At 49.4% G+C, this 19,255-nt stretch overlaps 3 protein-coding genes and 2 non-coding genes across 6 annotated transcripts; 2 read left to right on the top strand and 3 right to left on the bottom strand.

The window, feature by feature from the left end:
- Positions 1 to 2,437: 2,437 nt before the first annotated feature.
- LOC123137581 (DEAD-box ATP-dependent RNA helicase 47A) lies at positions 2,438 to 4,970 on the top strand. Its single transcript, XM_044557400.1, has 2 exons — positions 2,438 to 2,687; positions 2,829 to 4,970. The coding sequence occupies exon 2, from the start codon at positions 2,936 to 2,938 to the stop codon at positions 4,739 to 4,741; it is 1,806 nt and encodes a 601-aa protein (XP_044413335.1). The 5' UTR covers positions 2,438 to 2,687; positions 2,829 to 2,935; the 3' UTR covers positions 4,742 to 4,970.
- A 214-nt stretch (positions 4,971 to 5,184) lies between these two features.
- TRNAT-UGU (transfer RNA threonine (anticodon UGU)) lies at positions 5,185 to 5,256 on the top strand. Its single transcript has one exon. It is a non-coding gene; the product is annotated as a tRNA-Thr (tRNA).
- A 5,021-nt stretch (positions 5,257 to 10,277) lies between these two features.
- On the bottom strand, positions 10,278 to 11,892 carry LOC123137580 (protein BOLA1, chloroplastic). 2 transcript variants are annotated; one of them, XM_044557398.1, is made up of 2 exons: positions 11,661 to 11,892; positions 10,278 to 10,756 (listed from the first exon to the last, which is right to left on the bottom strand). In XM_044557398.1, exon 2 carries the CDS (start codon positions 10,727 to 10,729, stop codon positions 10,421 to 10,423), a length of 309 nt encoding a protein of 102 aa, XP_044413333.1. In that variant the 5' UTR covers positions 10,730 to 10,756; positions 11,661 to 11,892; the 3' UTR covers positions 10,278 to 10,420. The 2 variants fall into 2 exon arrangements, with proteins under 2 accessions (XP_044413333.1, XP_044413334.1); XM_044557399.1 differs by having other exon boundaries at positions 10,278 to 10,752; positions 11,661 to 11,850.
- TRNAF-GAA (transfer RNA phenylalanine (anticodon GAA)) lies at positions 11,812 to 11,884 on the bottom strand. The gene has a single exon. It is a non-coding gene; the product is annotated as a tRNA-Phe (tRNA).
- Positions 11,893 to 16,165: 4,273 nt separating the features above from the next.
- On the bottom strand, positions 16,166 to 16,971 carry LOC123134267 (transcription factor TCP7-like). The gene has a single exon (XM_044553539.1). The coding sequence runs from the start codon at positions 16,880 to 16,882 to the stop codon at positions 16,262 to 16,264; it is 621 nt and encodes a 206-aa protein (XP_044409474.1). The 5' UTR covers positions 16,883 to 16,971; the 3' UTR covers positions 16,166 to 16,261.
- Positions 16,972 to 19,255: the final 2,284 nt, after the last annotated feature.

Below are 19,255 nucleotides of genomic sequence, written 5' to 3'. Positions count from 1 at the left end.
CCTGGTTCCGGACCTGAGTCACACAGATGACCGGAGGGGGAATGTTCCATGTTCAGATAGTTAGAGGTATCTGACAGGTAAACGGGTTGCGTACTCAGATTAGTCTCATTTTTCTGAGCAACTTTCATGTAGAAAACATTTTCATTCGAGTTAGAGATTATTTTCTATGATTTTCTAAAGTTTTAAAGTTTTTCTAAAATTCCTAGAATTATTATTAAAACGAATTAAAAACAGGATATACATTTTATACTCAGCAGGGGCTAGCCACAGTCAATGACATGTGGGGCTAGGGGGCTGGGTTGACCTAGTCGATTAGTCAAGACATAGTTGACTAGTCAACTGTTGACTGGTCAAACCTGGGTAGTGGGGCCCAGGTGTCATTATCACAGATTTAAGATTTTCTTTTTAAAGAGATAATTAGAGGTGGGGGCTACCTGTCATTGTAAGGGGGGTACTTAAATTAGTTTAAAACTAATCTAAGTTAATGGCCTTGGGCCCATGGTTCAGTAGTAGTGGGGGGTTAGTTTAGGGGGGTTAGCCCCACTAACCAAAACAGGGGAGGGCTGGCTGTTCGTGCGAGAACACAGCCAGCGCTGTGCTCACACACGCACCCAACCACGGCGGCCAGAGCCAGCCGGCACTAGGAGGCAGGGGGCTGGGAGCAACGCCCGGTGGCTAGCGCAGGGAGCGGCGACCGACGGCGAGCGGCACGCGGACACCGGCGGCAGCGGCGCAGCATGCGGGAGTAGCAGCAGTAAGTAGCAGAGCAAGCAGCAGTAGCAAGCAATCAAACGCAGCAGAGCTTCAGCGGCAGCAGCGGCATGAGTTCCATGATGGCGAGGCTGCGGCTCCAGTACGAGCACCGCGGGAGGTTCGAGCTGCGGTTTGGTCCTACGGCGAGCTAACGCTCGCGCGGATGCGCTGGAGGTGTCGGGAGAGCGCGGGGTGCTATGTAGCGACGACGGTGATGGGCGAGGCGGCGGCCGGAGCACGGTTCGGAAGCAATCTCCGTTTTGCGAGGCAAGAGGCCAAAGCAACGGCACGGGCGGCCTCATGGAGATGTCCCAAGCACGTGGACGTGCTCTTCTGGCCCTGGATACAAACGACTGCGATGGGGCGAGCTCCACGACGGAGAAAAGCTACGGAGATGGCGGTGCTACTACTAGCGGGCGAGTCCGAGGGAGATGGTTGAGGGGGAAAGAAGAGCAGCGGCTCACCGAGTGGCACACGGCGGCCGGCGGGGGCTTAGGAGCTGCCAGGGCGACGAATTCAACGAAGCTCGCCGGCGGTGGTCCGAGGAAGAGGAAGAAGCAGGCGGCGTCGAGGCGGCTCGTCAGCTCCAATCCAGGGACGCAGGTGACGGAGGAGAGGGCGGCGATCCTCCTGGGCCGGTCGAGGGCGGCGAGAAGGCCACGGTGGCCACGCTGGCGTCGAGGCAGTGGCGACGATGGCTCCCTGTTGCGTTGGAAGGAGAGAGGGAGAGGTGGATCTGGGCGAACGGGGGGTGAGTGGATGAGGAGGCCAGGGGGAGGAGAGGTGGATCTTTATCCACCCGCGGCGCCTGTAGCGGCGTGGTCGGCGAGGTGGGTTCAGCGGCGACGGCGGGCACGCCTCGGTCGCTTGAACAGAGAACGGGGGGGAGGAGGAGGAGGAGGCCGTGGTGGGCTGGGCACCAGGCACTGTGCACTTAGGCCCAGTCCCCAGCAGTAGTCTAGGCCCTTTTTCTATTTTTATCTCTGCTTTATTTCCAGAGATAGTTTTGCAATAATTTGAGCCATCAAATGACTTAGTAAAAATGTGAAACTTGGTCACATAAATACTATGGTATATTCCACATTGCCACATAATGTTTGGGAAAATTTGGAATCCTTTGGAATTTTTCAAAAAAGAATTTAGACATTTATAGAGTTGTTTTGGCACTGATTTAAATGCTTTGGCCCACTTTGACTTGATGGTGATGTTGTTTTCCTTAACAAAAAGTTGTTTTGGAATATTTTCTAACTGGTGAACATTTTTCCAGAATTTTTTGTGCAACTTCAAATTTCACTTTGAATTTGAATAGAGTTCACAGAAGGTTTGTGAAATGACATATTTAAATACTGTGATTAATCAATGCAAATGATGATGATTTGGCATGATCGTAAGGGATTACTATGGTGTGATACTGGGGGTGTTACAGCTTAGGCAGAAGTCGGCAAGCAGTGGGCCACAGTGGCAAGTCAAACATTCAGAGAGACACATTTGAAAGAGTTTTTTCTTAAATATATGGACTTTGAGTCATTATCTACGTCAATAATATCTTTTTGTGAGTAGAAGAACGTTTATGTACATGTTGATCCAAAAAGAGAAAAAAAAGATCACCACTGCCAGCAAACGATCTGAACCGTCAAAAATCCATCCCCTCCACAGCAGGATTTTCCTCTCCGCCTCCTCCCCTATCCCTTCCTCGTCCGCGCAGCCACCCTGCTCTCCTGCCCTGACCTACCCACCCCAACCAGTCCGGCTCCAAAATCTCACCCACAGTCCAGCACCATCGCCGTGACCTGGAGCTGCCGCCGTCCCGTAGCTTTGCTTCGCCACCGACGCGTCAACCCCCCCCCCCCCCCCCCCCCCCCCCCCCCCCCAGAACCCTCCCGCGTCGCCGCCATCTCCGTCCCCGTTCTCAATCCCGCACATTTGTTTCCAAGGTATGAGCTTTTGGTCATCCGTTGATTACTTATTCTCAAACTAATTTCCCCCAATTTTCTTGTGTGCACACCGGCGCGTTGTCTAGATCCGCCCCTGGTTTTGTGACTCAACTGACCCGGTTGCCTGATTATTTCGCACAGCCACAAGCGCACCCTGCCCTGAAGTTGCTGAGATATAAAGTGTTTGAAACATAACTACGGTTATCGAGCTGAGGTACTGCGTTTGACATTGTTCAGTAATAGCATAAATGAGGCTAATTATCGGGCAAGTTCATCGGAATGTTCTTGCGCTGGCGTCATCTCGGTCATGCTTTGTCATCGGTGACCATCTCCCGTTCAGAATGCTGTCGTTGCCACGGGCATCAGGGTTCCATCAGACTGCTTGGCGGGGTAGTCAAACTGTCCAGGATAGTGGCAGCACACTAACTCTGGCTAGCCTGGAAGTCCAAAGCAAAGCTGATTATGTGAAGAAGGAAAGGATGCCACAAAGCAAAGCTGATTACGTGAAGAAGGAAAGGGTGCCAGAAAGCAAAGCTGATTATGTGAAGAAGGAAAGGGGGCCACGAACTGGAGGGCCGAAGCCAAACTCAAGAGATTCTGCTTTCAGTGTGAAACCAAAGAAGGTTTCTTCGCTTAATCTGAAGCCAGCGAAGAGTGCCTTACCAAAGTCGCCAGTGGTGAAGAAGAAACTGAAGATCGATGAGGCTTTATTTTCTGCAAGTTCATTTGAAGAGCTCGGTCTGCCGCCTTTGCTCATTGACCGGCTGAACAAGGAAGGCCTGACCTCTCCAACTGAGGTCCAGTCCGCTTCTATTCCTGTCATATCTCAAAGGCATGATGCGGTTATCCAATCATATACTGGGTCAGGGAAAACACTTGCGTACCTTCTCCCTATTCTTTCTGAAATAGGGCCCCTGAAGAGGGCTAGAGAACAGGGTAATTCTGAAAAGAGATCAGGTATAGAAGCTGTTGTTGTTGCTCCTTCAAGAGAACTAGGGATGCAGATAGTGCGAGAAGTGGAGAAGATTTTGGGTCCTGATGATAAGAGACTTGTCCAGCAGCTTGTTGGCGGTGCTAACCGTTCGAGGCAAGAGGAAGCACTGAAGAAGAACAAGCCTATTATTGTTGTTGGAACACCTGGCCGCATTTCGGAAATTTCAGCGGCGGGTAAGCTACAAACTCATAACTGCCGTTTTCTTGTACTGGATGAAGTTGACCAGCTCTTATCATTCAATTACCGTGAGGATATGCATAGAATACTGGAGCACGTTGGAAGGAAACCTAGCACTTCATCTTCTAGTCACATCCTTGGTCCACTTGCTAGGCGGTCTGACCGTCAGACAATCTTGGTTTCAGCAACAGTGCCGTTTTCAGTTATACGTGCAGCCAGGAGTTGGGGCCATGATCCAGTTCTTGTTAGGGCTAAGAGTGTAGTCCCGCTTGACTCGATCACTGTTCCAAGGCCCATGCTGTCCCAGGGTGACCCTAACTCTGATTCTCCAACAATGTCAGTGAATCAAGCTGCAGTTGACAGCTTACCGCCATCGTTGGAGCATTACTACTGTACAACCAAGGCTCATCACAAAGTTGACACCGTAAGGAGATGCATCCATGCCCTGGAAGCAGAGACGGTGATTGCATTTATGAACAACACCAAGCCACTGAAGGATGTTGTGTTTAAGTTGGAGGCCCGTGGGATGAAAGCTATCGAGCTACATGGAGATCTTGGGAAGCTTGCAAGGTCAACAGTTCTAAAAAAGTTCAAGGCAGGTGAATTCAGGGTTCTGGTCACAAACGAGCTGTCCGCCAGAGGACTGGACATACCAGAATGCGACCTTGTGATCAACCTGGATCTTCCCACAGACTCTACGCACTACGCCCACAGAGCTGGCCGGACTGGACGTCTTGGGCGGAAAGGGACCGTGGTCTCAATATGTGAAGAAAGTGAGGCATTTATCATGAGGAAAATGCGTAAGCAGTTAGGTGTGGCCATCAAGCCATGCGAATTCACTGAAGGCCAGATTACCGTTCATAAAGAGGAAGACGTGGAATAAAACTCTGCGTTGTTCAACTATCGTTTTAGTTTGTCTTAAGTGGTACTGCTTTTCCTTGGCATTTAGTCCGACTGTATTTTATTAAAATGTTGGCACTTAATACTTTTGCTCAGCGGAGACTAGATACATTGGAAAATACTTTGTCCTTTTTTGCTGGTGGCATTTAGCATGAGAGCAGGCATTGAAATTTGAAAATTACCAGTATTTTCTGGTGACGTTCAGCTGTTTATTTTTCAATGTGTGGTTGATGTACAGCTGGATTATATGTTTTGGTGCCCCTCTTATGGAGTGCTACTGCGATTTGTGAGATGACTCCTAGAATGCCTTAATGCTGTGTATATTTGAAATTGCACGTGCGAGATATGTGAAAAGGCTCACAAACTCCTGCCCATTTTCGTTCGTTTGGAAATAAGTATATCTGGATGCTATACATTTCACAAATAGCCCTTATAGCTCAGTGGTAGAGCGTCAGTCTTGTAAACTGAAGGTCCGTAGTTCGATCCTGCGTGAGGGCAATTTTTTTCAGTGCACCCTACCTTTCCCCCCTCATGTTTTTAATCTTTCTCAGCAACACAATCCTTCCATGCATTTCGCCCTGATGCGTGCCAACGCCGTAGGGCTTTTGCACGCCCAACCCAAATGCGACACACATCCAGGTTCTTTTTACATATGCAGTGGAACTAGCCCAGCAGTCAGTTGCATTTTTCTTGTCCCTTTTGTGTGGCAAATCCAGTTTTTCTTTTGTGTTAGATATATGTCCTCCTTTGGACATTCAGGAAAAGATAGAAGAAAAAAGGGCTTTCGAAGAGCGGAGGCGGCAAATTTGTCAGCAATCTGCATCGCTGCTCATGTTATGTTTCTCCAGCAAGTAGCAACCAAAAAGCACTGTGTATTGGTGTTGCAGCCTTGTTAAAGTCTGGGGACATGCCCTCGTCAACCGTTTTTTCTTTCTCGAATACGCATAGAGCGTATCATTTCATTGATAGGTAGAGGAGTTTACATGCGCATGGCCAAGCAACACATTCGTGGCCGGGGCTACGCAAAGTTACAGTTATAGGGTTCGATCAAGGCGGTTCAAATACAAAGGAGCGCAGTCCTTTTGCGCCAGCCGTGGCCCACATTGCTGCCTCGACCAGAGCAGCTCGAGAGGCCTCGGTCACTGACGGGCGGATGCCGTCGAAGGTGCAAGCATTTCTGTGCTTCCAGAGGGTCCAGGCGACGATGATCACCAGGGAGGCCGTGCCCTTACGAAGAGAAGGCGGGGCAGATGACGTGGATGCCTTCCACCAGTCGAAGAAGGGCTCGTGGCCGAGGGGAATGCCGCTCGTTCGTCCAGCACCGGTCCTGCAGGGCCAACCATATGAAGAACTTGACGCTCAAGGGGGCCCAAGTCTTCCAGGTGAGCTCGGCATGTGGGGATGAGGTAGAGCCGAGGAAGAGAGCGTCGTAGCAGGTTTTTGCAGAGTATGTGCCATTCGCTGTCCATCGCCACCGAAGAATGTCGGGCTGCTCGGAGGGTGAAATCGGGAGTAGACGCCTCCATAGCTCGATGTACTGGACAGTCGCCAGGGGGCCCAAGGCGCCAACGATGTCCTGGACCCAAGCCCGGTCCTGGAGTCCGTCGGCCACGAGGCGACGTTGGCGACGCCGCTTGGGCACCATAGCATAGATAGCCGGTGCGATCTCGGCGATGGACTGGCCGTGGACCCAATGATCAGTCCAGAATTTGCAAGTGCGCCCATCACCAAGTTCCCATCGGGTGGAAGCACGAAAGATGGCCAACGTTTCAGAGACGGCAGGGAGGGGTAGATGGCTCCAGGGCCGCGTCCGGTCTGTGGCCTGGAGCCAGAGCCAGCGGGTGCGGAGGGAGAGCCCGGTGCGTCGCAGGTCGCGGATGCCTAGTCCGCCGAGCTGCAGCGGCATGCAGACGCGACGCCAGTTAACCACGCAGTGACCAGAGGCGGAATCCTTCCTGCCGTGCCATAAGAACTCACGGATGAGGCGCTTGACCAGTTTGAGCACATGGGCGTTGAGGGCGATAGCCGCGAGCAGGTGCCCGGGCATGGCGCAAAGCACATGCCGGACCAGGGCGAGCCGCTCCCCACGGGAGAGCAAGGATGCCCTCCAGGTGGACAGCTTCTTGCGCATCTTGTCCACCAACGGCATGAGATGTGAGGAGTGGATCCGTCGGACCGATAGCGGCAGTCCTAGGTAGGTGATGGGGAAGTGCTTGACCGGGCAGTCCAGCTCAAGTCCTATAGTCGCCTCATCAGCAGGAGGGCATTGGATGGGGGTTGCAGAGCACTTGTCGAAGTTGGTGCGTACGCCGGAGGCACCTCCAAACACAGACAGCAGCTCCCGGAGCGCGGCGAGGTCATGTCGGTCTGGGTGACAGAATACCACCACGTCGTTGGCGTAGAGGGATACACTTGAGGCCATGTGGTTGGGAGTGAGCCGGTGTAGAATTCTAGCTTGTACCGCACGTAGGATGACGGAGTTGAGCACGTCGATCACAATGGTGAATAGCATCGGTGACACTGGGTCACCTTGGCGCAACCCCTTAGCATGCCTGATTGGTGGCCCGGGCGATCCATTGATGAGGACGCGGGTGCTTGCACTGTAGAGCAAGATGGAGATCCATTCCCGCCAACGTGGGCCGAATCCGCGATGGCGCAAGACTTGGAGGAGAAATGGCCAGGAAACCGAATCGAAGGCTCGCGCAATGTCGAGCTTGAGTAGGACGCGCGGGAGCTTGCGGTTGTGGAGGTGCTTGGCGGTTTGTTGGACCAGGAGAAAGTTGTCATGGATACATCTTCCGGCGATGAATGCGCTCTGATTGACAGAGACAAGCTCGGGCAGTTTGGGAGCGAGGCGAAGGGAGAGCACTTTGGCGAAAAGCTTCGCTAGGAGGTGGATGAGGCTGATCGGCCTATAGTCAGCGAGCGAGGACGCGTCAGGCTTCTTGGGTAGCAAGGTGATGAGCGCCTCATTAAGCTTTCCGAAGCCAAGGCCGTTGAGAGCATAGAGCTTGTCAAATGCCTCGCAAATGTCCTTTTTGATCACGGGCCAGGCCGAGCATAAGAATTCGGCGGTGAAACCGTCGGGCCCAGGTGCCTTTCCATGGGGGAGCAGCTTGATTGCGTTCCAGATTTCGTCCTCGGTGAATGGCGCATCGAGGCCGGAGAGGTCAGAAGTGGGCACCCCAAGCATGTCAAGGTTGAGGGTGAAGGCACGCTCATCCGTGGAACCAAGCAGATGGGTGAAGTGGGAGAAAGCCGCAGCTGCCATGGCCTCATCGTCGAGGAGGAGCTGCCCATCGTGCTGAAGCTCAAGGATCCTCTTCTTGTGGAGGCGTCGAGAGGCCTGGATCCGGAGGAAGGCTGAGTTGGTTTCACCATTTCGCAGCCATGAGTATCTAGAGTGCTGGCGTGAGATCGTCCGGTCGAGGGAGGCGAGGCCGAGGTAGGCACATTTCAGGCGACGCCGCAGCCAGGCCTCCGGAGCTGTGAGCGGGCGCCGGTCCTGTGCCTCGTCGAGGCGAGCGACTAGCTCGCGAGCGACCGTGAGCTGCAAAGAAATGCCTCCCAGGGATTTCGAGCCCCAGCTCCGCAAGCGCCGAGCGGTAATCTTGAGGCGAGCGTACAGGCGCCGGAATGGATCAGGGTGCGGCGGGGTGGAGTTCCAGGCATCAGAAACCACGTCCAGGTAGCCGTTGAGCTTCGGCCAAAACCGCTCAAAGTGGAAGCGCTTGGCCTGGTTGTTGTGTGCCGTGCAGTCCAGGAAGAGAGGGGAGTGATCGGACGCCACCGAGGAGAGACGGCGCAGAAGGCACTGGGGTTGTGCAACATCCCAGGTCGAGCTGCAGAGCACACGATCGTTGTGGACGAGGGTGGGGTTCTCCTGCTCGTTGGACCAAGTGTATCGACGGCCGTGGAGGTGGATGTCACGAAGCTCGAGGTCGGCGATGAAGCGGCGAAAACGACTCATAGTTCGGTGATTGAGCCTGTTGTTGTTCTTATCGGCAGCGGAGGTGATCATGTTGAAGTCTCCTCCAATGAGCCAAGGGTCGGCACATGTGTCGCGAAACTCGTGCAACTCGCCAAGAAAGGCGATTTTGTCATCATCGCCCTGCGGGCCGTAGACACCCGTAAGCCACCAGTGCTGATCCCCGACAAGTGGAGAGACGAGGGCAGAAACGTGATGGTCACCAATGGTAGGCCTGGAAAGTGAGATCATGTCGCAGCGCCAAGCAAGCAAGATGCCTCCGCGAGTGCCATCCGCGGGAAGGAAGTAGAAGTCGAGGAAGGGGGCGCCCAGGGTTTCCATCACCAGAGAGTCAGACATGCGAGCAAGTTTCGTTTCCTGGAGGCAGACGACGCAAGGGGCAGCGGAGGAAATAACGCTACGGACCGCAGAACGTTTAGCACGAGAGTTGAGGCCTCGGACATTCCAAAAAATGATCTTAAGGTTTGCATCCATGGGAGGGTGGGGGGGTCGCTAGGCACAGGCGCAAAAGGCCAGGCCGATCAGATCTCCACGAGGCGGGGGCTTCCGGTGCGCTGCGGGGAAGAGCTGCATTCCGCAGATGGAATGCCCCAACCGTACAAGTCGGCAAAGGCCTGGATGACATCGGCAGCCAGCGGGCGGTCGAACAGAGGCGCATACTTGGAGAGAGTGGCTTCGTCCATCGGGGCATCGTCCTTGAGTAGGCCTAGGCGCCGGAGAAGCACGCGCTTGGCCTTCATCTCGGAGTCCAAGCCCCGATCGGCCTTGGCGATTCGCCCGCTTCTCCTCGGAGTGAAGTTGGGTGGCACCTCATTGCGGCGTCGACGTGACGCAGGCGCGGGGAGGACGCGGTCGATCTGCGTTTGCATGGTGCAGACGAAGGTGCGGAGATCAAGCGGTGCGGAGCCTGCATGGTGCAGCTGCATGGGTGGAACGGCCTCGGCCAATAGGGAGGCGTCAGGCGTGGCGCATGGAGCGGGCGTGGGCCTCGGATCCGCCTCGGGATCACCGGTGGGGGTGGCGAATGAGGGTCAACCGTTGTGGCAGAGAGAGGGGGCCAAAGAGTGAGTGCAAATTAGGATTTTCAGAGCTTGAGAGTTTGAGTTCATCCAGATCTTAGATTATGCTTAATTAAGCATTTAAGCCATCGAACACAGAAAATGCGGCTGGAAGACAGACAATTCATGGCTGAATAGGCTTAGCTTTGCTAATTGTGCTTCGACTATATTAGCTTTGCAGTCAAAATACACTTTCAGAAATAGAAAAATTACCTTAGTCTCACTTTCATGAATCATGACACATATTACATCTTATATTCATAAGCTTAGACTTCAGCTTGTGAATCCCCCTTTTTCTTAAATGACAAATGCTTCCAGCAGAGAAATTTGTACTCCCTCGGTAAAGAAATAAGAGTGTTTAGGTCACTACTTTTGTGATCAAAATGCTCTTATATTTCTTTACAGAGGGAGTACTTGATAAGTTTCCGTAAGTTAATGGCCGCAGGCAATCATGCACATAGAGAAATTCACACTTCAACCAAGGCAACAGTATGTCTTTATCATGAAGAAATATGCATGCCATAACATTGCTTTACAAACCGATTCGTGGCTACATGCTATTGCTGCAATCAACTTATTTCGGAACAAACACTAATCGAGTCGAGAAAAATTACATTCATGATCCCGACTCTGTTGGAGTTTTCGCAACAATGGAGATAGCATGAAGACCCGAGTTCAACTCATCGGTCAAGAGATCATACACCATCCTATGACGCTTCACAAGGCTCTGCCCTTCAAACTTGGGTGAAATTACCTTGATGTTAAAATGCGTCTCATTTGCATTGTCCTTGACAGCCGCATGCCCAGCATGTTGGTAAGAAACATCTTCAATATCTAGTGCACTGGCCTCCAAAGCAGACTGCAGCTTTTGCCTCATCCGAGCAGCTCTTGAGAGCACAACACTGGTACCTCGCGAACCCATCATTTTTCAGCCTGATTCAAGAGCAACTGCCTAAAAGAAGAATATATTGGTTATGCAAGTAATCACCATTGCAAGTGTAATAGCAATAGCATGTTACATGATTCTTATACATAAGCAATGGATTGACATTGAACCAGCAGCCCCCACTCCAAGGCCAGAGTTGTATAACACAAACAAGAAAAATGCCTTGGCCTAAACTAATCTCAAATGTTCATTCCCCAAAGTCATAAAAAAATACTATCATGTACTCCCTCAGTCCCAAAATAAGTGTCTTGAGCTTAGTACAAATTTGTCGTAGAGCTAGTACAAAGTTGACACTTATTTTAGGACGGAGGGAGTAGCATAAATCTGTTCTTGTAACACCGGCTGGTCCCAGTGTCCATTTGTAGATTCTAATTTCTTAAACAACTAATATGAATTCAAGAGACAGAAAATAGTTTATCTTCCCTTGATTGACAAAATTACCATCCAACTGGAACGGATCAAAAACAGCATAACAACACTGATGCTAACTTTTAGAATTTCAAACCGTGTTTCCTTCTATGTTGTGACTCGTAAGCCCCAGATACATAATCAAAACCTAGATGATGCAATCGGACACAAAATCAAAACCTAGATTCATTTTTTTTGAGAATTAAAATCAAAACCTAGATGGTGAAATTGGACCGTCCTTACATGGATGGATCAGAGGCGCAAACTGAGGCGGAAAAAGACTACTACGAAGTCAAATATCTCACTCCTATTAGTGAAATTAGTAGGCATCTGGAGTATTTATGAAGCGGATCTGACGAGAAGCTTGCAGCGAAAACGAAAAGGTTCTAGGGTTCTAGGGTAATGGAGATAAGATCAGCTGGCGGTACAAAATTTTCGTGGGAGGGGAGCGCGCTGGAGCAATACGCAGTAATAAACAAAGAAAAGAAAAGGTAGAACTTACGTCGTTGCTGGAAGTTGTGGCGTCGTGTGTTGCGGTCGGAAGTCGAGGAGGAAGACGGCGGCTTAAGGGTGGAGAAGGGGAAAGCAGCGGAACAATAAAAAGCCCGAGTATATATAGTAGAATTTTCGTATAGGAGAAAAAAATAGATGTATGCGGTGAGCGTGGATCGAACACGCGACCTTCAGATCTTCAGTCTGACGCTCTCCCAACTGAGCTATCCCCGCTTTGTGATTTCAGGCAAACTTAGCACTACATGTCCCTTACCTTTTATTTAGTTCCAGCTTCGAACCCTATCACTGTAAGAATCTGCATCATGTTTCACTATGCCGCAAATGCTCTTCCTTCATGTCAGTTATACTAGACAGATAAAACGTTGCAATGCGAGCAAATCCAACATACATCCTTCTACTGGGCCTCATAAATTTGACTCAGAGGGGCAATTCACACCGCACGAAAACAGTCAACGATATTTGGACACGGCTTTTCAGGGGAGAAGAAAAGAGCCTACTCCCGTGTGGCGCACGGCAGGGCAAGGCTGGTCGACCGTGACGGAGCTGATGGCTTTATCTCCCCAGCCAGCCAGCCAGCCAGTCAGCTTATCCACTGGAGCAGGCGCAGGCGACGCGCAGCACGGCACACCAAAAGGTACGGGCCGAGCGAGACCGCCAGCGACGAGGCTCCCCGGCGACCCGCGCGCTACATACAGCCGTGCACCACCGACGGAAGCATACTACGATTCACCGGAGAACTGGCCATGTTTTGACCACACGGCGGGCGGGCGAGCGGCGAACCATGCACTGACGCGCATAGACGACAGTGCGCGCAGGTCGGCACATGCGCGTGGTAGTAGTAGTACCGTCTCCAATGGCAAAGAGAGGGCGGGGGCAGCTGGTGGCCACCAACCAGCTCCTGTGACACGGCAAGAGGACGGACGGGCATGCATTGCACGCCAGTCTGCGGCATCCGATCTGATCAGCGAGCGCTCGCGTTCGCGTGTGCTCTGAGATGTGTGCCAACAGCGGTTTGCCTGGCGCTCTGACGGGTCTCGGTCACCCCGGTCTGTCTGCGCCTATGTCGCTTTTACTGTAGCTTGCAGGAGGCTTTGCTTGCATGCAGATGCATATTTCCGCGTCGCCCAGCGGAGGACCTGACGTGTCACAGGCCTGTCTTCGCGTACGTACTGCACTGGCTTGCACTTGCAGGTTTCACGCAAGATTAAGTCGGGCAGCCACGACCATTGTTCGGTGTACATGCATCACCACTTGTTACTGAAGTAAAACATCCAAAGTTGTCCAGAATTTTATAGCTTGTGAAAAAACTAAACTGCGAGCTCAAGCTAGGCCGGGGATCATTATGCACGTGTGGTATGAACACATGGCAGCTCCAAGCATGACAACTTTTCCAATGGCAAGTTTCAGTTTTTCGGGGTTTCCTTTTTCTTTTCAGATGACAATTTTAATTGTAAAAAGTGAGTGTCGTAATGCTTTGTGTCACACCTGTGACACTTATCAGTTGATGTTTTTTATGGGTGTATCTTGATCTTAGTCAACTGAGGTTTAACCAAATCTCAGTCAAGTGAAATAACATGTAAAAAGATCTGAAGAAAAAAATTACACTGATCTCAATATAAGATCCCATGGATATAGCATCGACTGAGACTTAACTAAGTCTCCTGATAAAAAAAAATCTGAAGAAAGAATCTCAATAGCTCACTATAAAATTTCATGGATATAGTATTGACTGAGACTTAACTAAGTCTCAGTAGGCTGATATGTAACAAGACTATTTTTCTTTCACTGAATGCCCCTTTTCAAACTTCTTTTCTCCAGCGCGCACAAATTGATGTCCTATCTTTAGAGTAGGCATAGTGAACTATACAAGACAAGTTTTCATCATAACCCGATGAGAAGTAAATACCACTTCAATTGGAACGAACACAATAAAAAAACTTGTTCTAAATTGAGCTATGCTTGCCGACGCACCAAACCCCTCGAGAACTCCTTTGCTTTGTAGGAATCCCATAGGATAGAATTTGTATAGAAAAATTTTCTTTAGAGCCCTTTGGTTTGTAGGAATAGAATCATATTCCTATGAAGAAATTTTTTCCTATTTCATAGGAAAATAAACATTAGGCTGGACTCAATGAAAAAAACCCTACCATGTGAACCAAAGGGCATCTTATTTTTTATTCCTTTTCATAGGATTTCAGATACATGTCATCTCTGAGTGTCTAAAATAGTTGCCAGGTGAATGACGGGACTCCGATAGCCCCAAGAAGGCCATCGTCTTGGTCTCACCTAAGACGGTGTGTATAACGCCCCTGAAGAACAATCTGGAACAACGGCGAGCAATAGAGAACCTCCAAGCAATGCCTCAAAAAACAATGCTCCCAACAAAGAAATGATGACGAGGATGCCGCCATCGCCGGTTCGGATCTAAATCTAGACTTTTTCCTGGAGACAACAAACCAAAGAAGAGGGAGTGAGGTGTCGACACACTATAACAACTCCTCCTAGGAAGGGAACAAAACCACGAGTGTCACCACCGATGGCACCGACCATAGCTCAACAAGATTTTCATCTATATCACCGGCAGCCACATCCGAAACCCATCGAAACAGGTGTAACATCGTCCCTATTAGTTCAGATTGCCGCTGCCGAAACACCTTGGCATAGAAGCCGCCTATGAACAGTAGCACCACTGCAAAAACGGTTGGCACTACCAAGCCGAGCACACACCTCGCCGTCGGTACCTCCATGGTGCCCAACAGCCTCCGGGACCCACCGACAACAGGACTACCCACAACCAACAAACCAGACCCCACAGGCCACCTAGATCCAGATCAGATGGATACATGGCCCTAGGACACCGTTGCCGAAACCTTGCCACGCCGCGAGGAGCACCACCGGACGAGGAGGACCGGCAATGGGGGAAAGCTAGGGTTACGCGCCCCTAAGAAAAATGTGGGGGTGATACGTGGGGCCAGATTTGGAAATAAGTTCTCTCGGTCTGTGAACGGATTAGGCTCTCTTTGATTCATAGGATAGGATTATCACATGAATAGGAAACTTGTAGGAAATGAGATGACATGTATCTCAAATCCTATTAGTATGATTAGAAAAAGAATGTCATTTGGTTCATATCATGAAATTTCTTTTCATTGAGTCTAAGCTCATGTTTATTTTCCTTTGAAATATGGAGGATAGGAATCAATCCTATGTAGGAATAGGAATCCATTCCTATGAACCAAAGGGCTTTAAAGGAAAAATTCATACAAAAATCTTATCCTTTATAATTCATGTGAAATTCCTTCAAACCAAATGAGGCCTAAGTTTGACGAAGGATTATATAGCACAAATAATACTCCCTCCATTTGTTTTGTTGTTATAAGACGTTTCAGACAACTAGCTTTGTATTGTTTTGAATAGTGTATGTATGTCTAAAACATCTTATAAAAATAAACAAAGGTAGTATATCATTAGAGTGAGGTTGAGAATAGTAGGGCGGGTACAAACCGTTGTACATGGTACTATAGCTAGCTAGCCTCTGACACACGATGTACGCTGCGAGTCGTGACCACCAACCGACATGTACGCGCGTTTCCCTTACCGGGACCTTCTGACATTTCACTCATTTTCCAGTCCTCCGCCACACGCATTTATGCTGAATATCACCATCATATCGTACTCTCAGTTTTGTAACGCGCAGTTAAAATTACCAATACTCCATGCATGCGTTAGTAAACAGTCAACAGTGGCCGTGATGCCCTGCCATGCACAAGAATAGCCAAGTCAACCTTGCCTGCTGCAGGCCGCTGCAAGTCCGTAGGAGCACGTATGGTGGTACCAAAGGCAGGCAGGGCATCTTTCCAGCAGCTTTGACACGAATCCGGTCTACATGCACGACGGCGCCAGCCTTTCTCAGACAGAGCGCAACTGTGCAGCTGCAGCGCCGCAGCCTTTCCTCCCTCCCTTTGCCCCCCTCGCCCTCGGAGCGTGGAGAGACACGGCAAGAGAAGGCAATTCCAGCGAGAATCCATGGGGGAAACGACGGAATCCAGGGCGGTTTCGCACTCCCAGCGTTATCATTTCTGCAATCCGCGGCCCTGTGTGCATGGATAACCGAGATTCTTCAGAGCCGACCGAGTGCTTCTTCCTCTTGCTCTTGCATGGATAATCGAAACATAGGATCATTGGACAACAGTTTCATGCTCCCGAATGGGAAATTGATGTATGATCGAGACAAGCGAAGATAATGACGGCACACCTGGTGAATGTTACATTGCGTTTTAGCTGTTGAATGGCTTGGCCTCATACTGACGAGCATACTAAGTGAAACAGGTTCCATGAGAAGTCGCATTACACGATCCACTTAAAGCCAACGACAGATACTAATAAGTTTCCAACACATGCAGCTGGGATGTAGTGGTACTCCTAAGTAAAGTGCTTAGTGCCACAGAAAATCTTAACTGATTAATAAACTGCAGAAAGAAAGAACACAGGACGATCGAGAATTCGAGCTCGACAGGTAGGGAAGTACATCCAGGATCCTAGACTCCCAAAACAGAAAAACAACCAAGAACATTCGTCAGCACCGTTGATTCACCGGCTCTCCTCCTCGGTGCGCCGAGCGGCGCCGGAGAGCGCGGCGACAAGATTGAGGTGGTGGTGGTGGACCTGCGCCATCGGCATGTACGCGGCCTGCGCATCGAGCGGCGACAACCCCCACGTGTCCTGCCGCGGCGGCGCCTGCAGTGCCGCCCAGAACGCCGACGTTGCAGCCCCCGCGCCGAAGGCGTCGTTCTCCTCCTCGCGCGGGCGCTTGCCGAGGAGCGTGTGCGGGTACGAGAAGGAGGAGGAGGGGGAGGTGGATGGGGCGGAGGAGGAGACGAAGGCGGCGGGGGTGGTGCCGGTCCCCGTGGCGGCGAGGATCGAGGGCTCCGCCTGCCGGAGCAGCCACTCGATGGTCTGGCCGTCGGACTTGAGCCCCAGCTCGCGCGTGAGCTGGAACACGCGCGCGGCGCACACGATCGGCATACGCACGCGCCGACCGCGCCCGTTCACCTTGCTGTGCCGGTCCTTCACGCTGCCACCAGCCTTCTTGCTCGTCGCCGGAGCCAAGCCGGCGTCGGCTGCGGCGGCGGCGGGCGCCATCGTCATCGGTAGTTGCTGCTGGTAGACGTGGAAAGGGCCGGAGGCAGCGGCGATGTCGTGGGAGGTCATGGCGTCTACTGAGTACTGACTGCTTCGCTCGCTGTACGTTGGAGAGGGAGGAGGTGGTGGGGGTGGTGATCCGGTGGGGTTTGTGAGGCTTTGAGGTGACGGGGTGGAGCGGGACACGGCGGATAGGTTATATAGCATCCGTTAATTTGGGGAACTTCCGGTTAAACCGCGCAAGATATTGATATAACCCTCTTATATTGTTTATTATGGAGGGAGTATGTTTTTAAAAATAAGTTTTCATATATGTTTGCTTATGTACAATTATAGTAAGGTGTGAGTAATCATGTACCTTCCCGTTTGCTGCAACTAAAATAAGACGGTTTGAGAGTCCGTTTTAAAGTAAAATGTTTGTAAAATGTTCAAGGGTCTGCTTTGTAATACTAAGCAATGTTTGTAAAATGCCTTTGCACACATTTAAGGGTCTGCTTTGTAATACTAAGCAATTTTATAGTAAAATGTTTGTAAAGGCATCTTCAAAGCGGATCTTCAAACCGTCCCCAGCCATTCGGATGCGGTTCGAATGTGTTTAGCCATCCAACGCGGGCCTGTATCGGCCCGCTAACCGGTCCGGACGCATTTTTTCTGCAAAGTCGAAACAAAATTGAGGAGGTTTTACGGGAGTCCGTGCAGCAGCTACGTAGGATTTCGACATTTACGGTACACCCAAAACGCCTTGTGAACCCCGTACGTCCATGCTCCCATCTTTCTCTGCATTCATTTTCTTTCTTGTATGCAAATCTAAATTATTGTTTATTATGGAGACATAATGAAATATAGTCAAATAGAAAAAAGACACTTATAACGGAGGTCCATCATTACATTACTCGCACGCAGTCGCCAAACATCGAATAAACTAAAAAAACAAATTTCACATGAAACCATTGATTGGCTTCGATTCTTGTCAAGCCAGAGAAAGAGAAAGAATTAATTTACAAATGGGCATTCAAAAGGCTAGTAAAGTATTAAAAAAAAGCGGGTAAAGGGCGTTTTGGATCTCTCGGCCTTCATGGATGCGGATTTTCTCGAAAAAAATCAAAAAATTTGGTTTGAGAAAAATCTGAAATGTTTTGTATAAGAAACAAGGATGTAGGTGTGTGTGTGAAATTTCAGGATGAAATACATTGAAACACGACATTTACAAAAAAGACAAATTCATGGTCAGGAGTGAATAGTATCGTCATGTGTAAATAGCCCCAGAATTATTATTTTTTGCACAACTCTCATTTCAATGTATTTTGTTTTGAAAATTTACTTACTTGTGCATTATGCCTTCATGTATATCTGTATACTTTTCAGAAGTTTTTGAAAAGTAAAAATATGAATTTTCATGAATCTTGAATTTTGCATTTGAAGGCCTCCATGGAGCTCAGCCTCCAAAAGCAATTTATGTAGAGTATAAACCTTGTGGGGTTCATTGTTCATCTTGTATTCTCTTACATTTATCTTTTTCTAGTTGTTCTTGTATCATTCTAATAACATGTGTGCTTCTTGGTTAAAAAAACATCAAAATATTTACGCAAAAAAAAATAATCAACACGTGGGCTTAAATTCAAGGCTCACAAATTCGACAACCCCCTAGAGGAAATAGACAATTGTAGAGTAGGTGTACCCATTGCCTACTATGCACTCTAGAATATAGATATTGTTGGCATTTTTTCCTTTTTAGGCAACTCACACCTCATTTTTGTGTGTAAACAATAGAAGATCATTTGAAAGATTTAGAAAAGTAAAAAAGATCGGACAAATGATATAAATACATAGTGAATTTGTGGAAGATCTTAATAATTTTTTTATAAGTGATATATACAACAAACGAAAAATATGGGGTGAAATAACAATTACCTATGCAGAATACAATGTACAACATCTTATACAATTCTTACAGGATTGGCTGAGGATGTGAGCAAAATATATAAAGTAGAAAAATGAGAGGCTCCTTAGATAGTAGAATGCGCTGATAAAGGGGAGGTCGAAGCGGGCTTGGCTGGACTTTTGAGAGAGGAAGGGATCAAATGGGCCCAACATGCTAAAGTGAAATATGTTTGAGTGGGTGATAATAATACAAAATTTTCCACTTGGCCGCCAACGAAAAAACCAAAATAATAATAATCAGCTTGAGTAGGATGAGAGAGCCAATGTTGGTCAGGGAAACCTTAAGTCGTGTATCTCTATTTTGTCAAAGAAGTTGTTTGGCTCTCCGGTGTGTAACTTTGTGTCGATGAAGGAAGACACCTCAAAGGATATACCACAACTATATTCGAAAGAAAATATTGTATTGACGACACCTTTCATGGAGGAGGTATATGGTGCCATCTTATAGATAAAAACAAATAATACACATGGTCCTATATAGGTACTCGGCGGAGTTTTAAC

The sequence above is a fragment of the Triticum aestivum genome, chromosome 6B (assembly GCF_018294505.1).
Source record: "Triticum aestivum cultivar Chinese Spring chromosome 6B, IWGSC CS RefSeq v2.1, whole genome shotgun sequence".
In the NCBI taxonomy this organism is placed as follows: domain Eukaryota; kingdom Viridiplantae; phylum Streptophyta; class Magnoliopsida; order Poales; family Poaceae; genus Triticum; species Triticum aestivum.
The sequence above is the reverse complement of the archived record's forward strand: the minus strand, read 5'-3'. Positions and strand labels throughout refer to the sequence as shown.

Excerpts from the sequence above, each read along its gene's own strand:
- LOC123137581 (XM_044557400.1), top strand. The coding sequence starts at position 2,936 with ATGAGGCTAATTATCGGGCAAGTTCATCGGAATGTTCTTGCGCTGGCG.
- LOC123134267 (XM_044553539.1), bottom strand. The coding sequence starts at position 16,882 with ATGACCTCCCACGACATCGCCGCTGCCTCCGGCCCTTTCCACGTCTAC.
- LOC123137580 (XM_044557398.1), bottom strand. The coding sequence starts at position 10,729 with ATGATGGGTTCGCGAGGTACCAGTGTTGTGCTCTCAAGAGCTGCTCGG.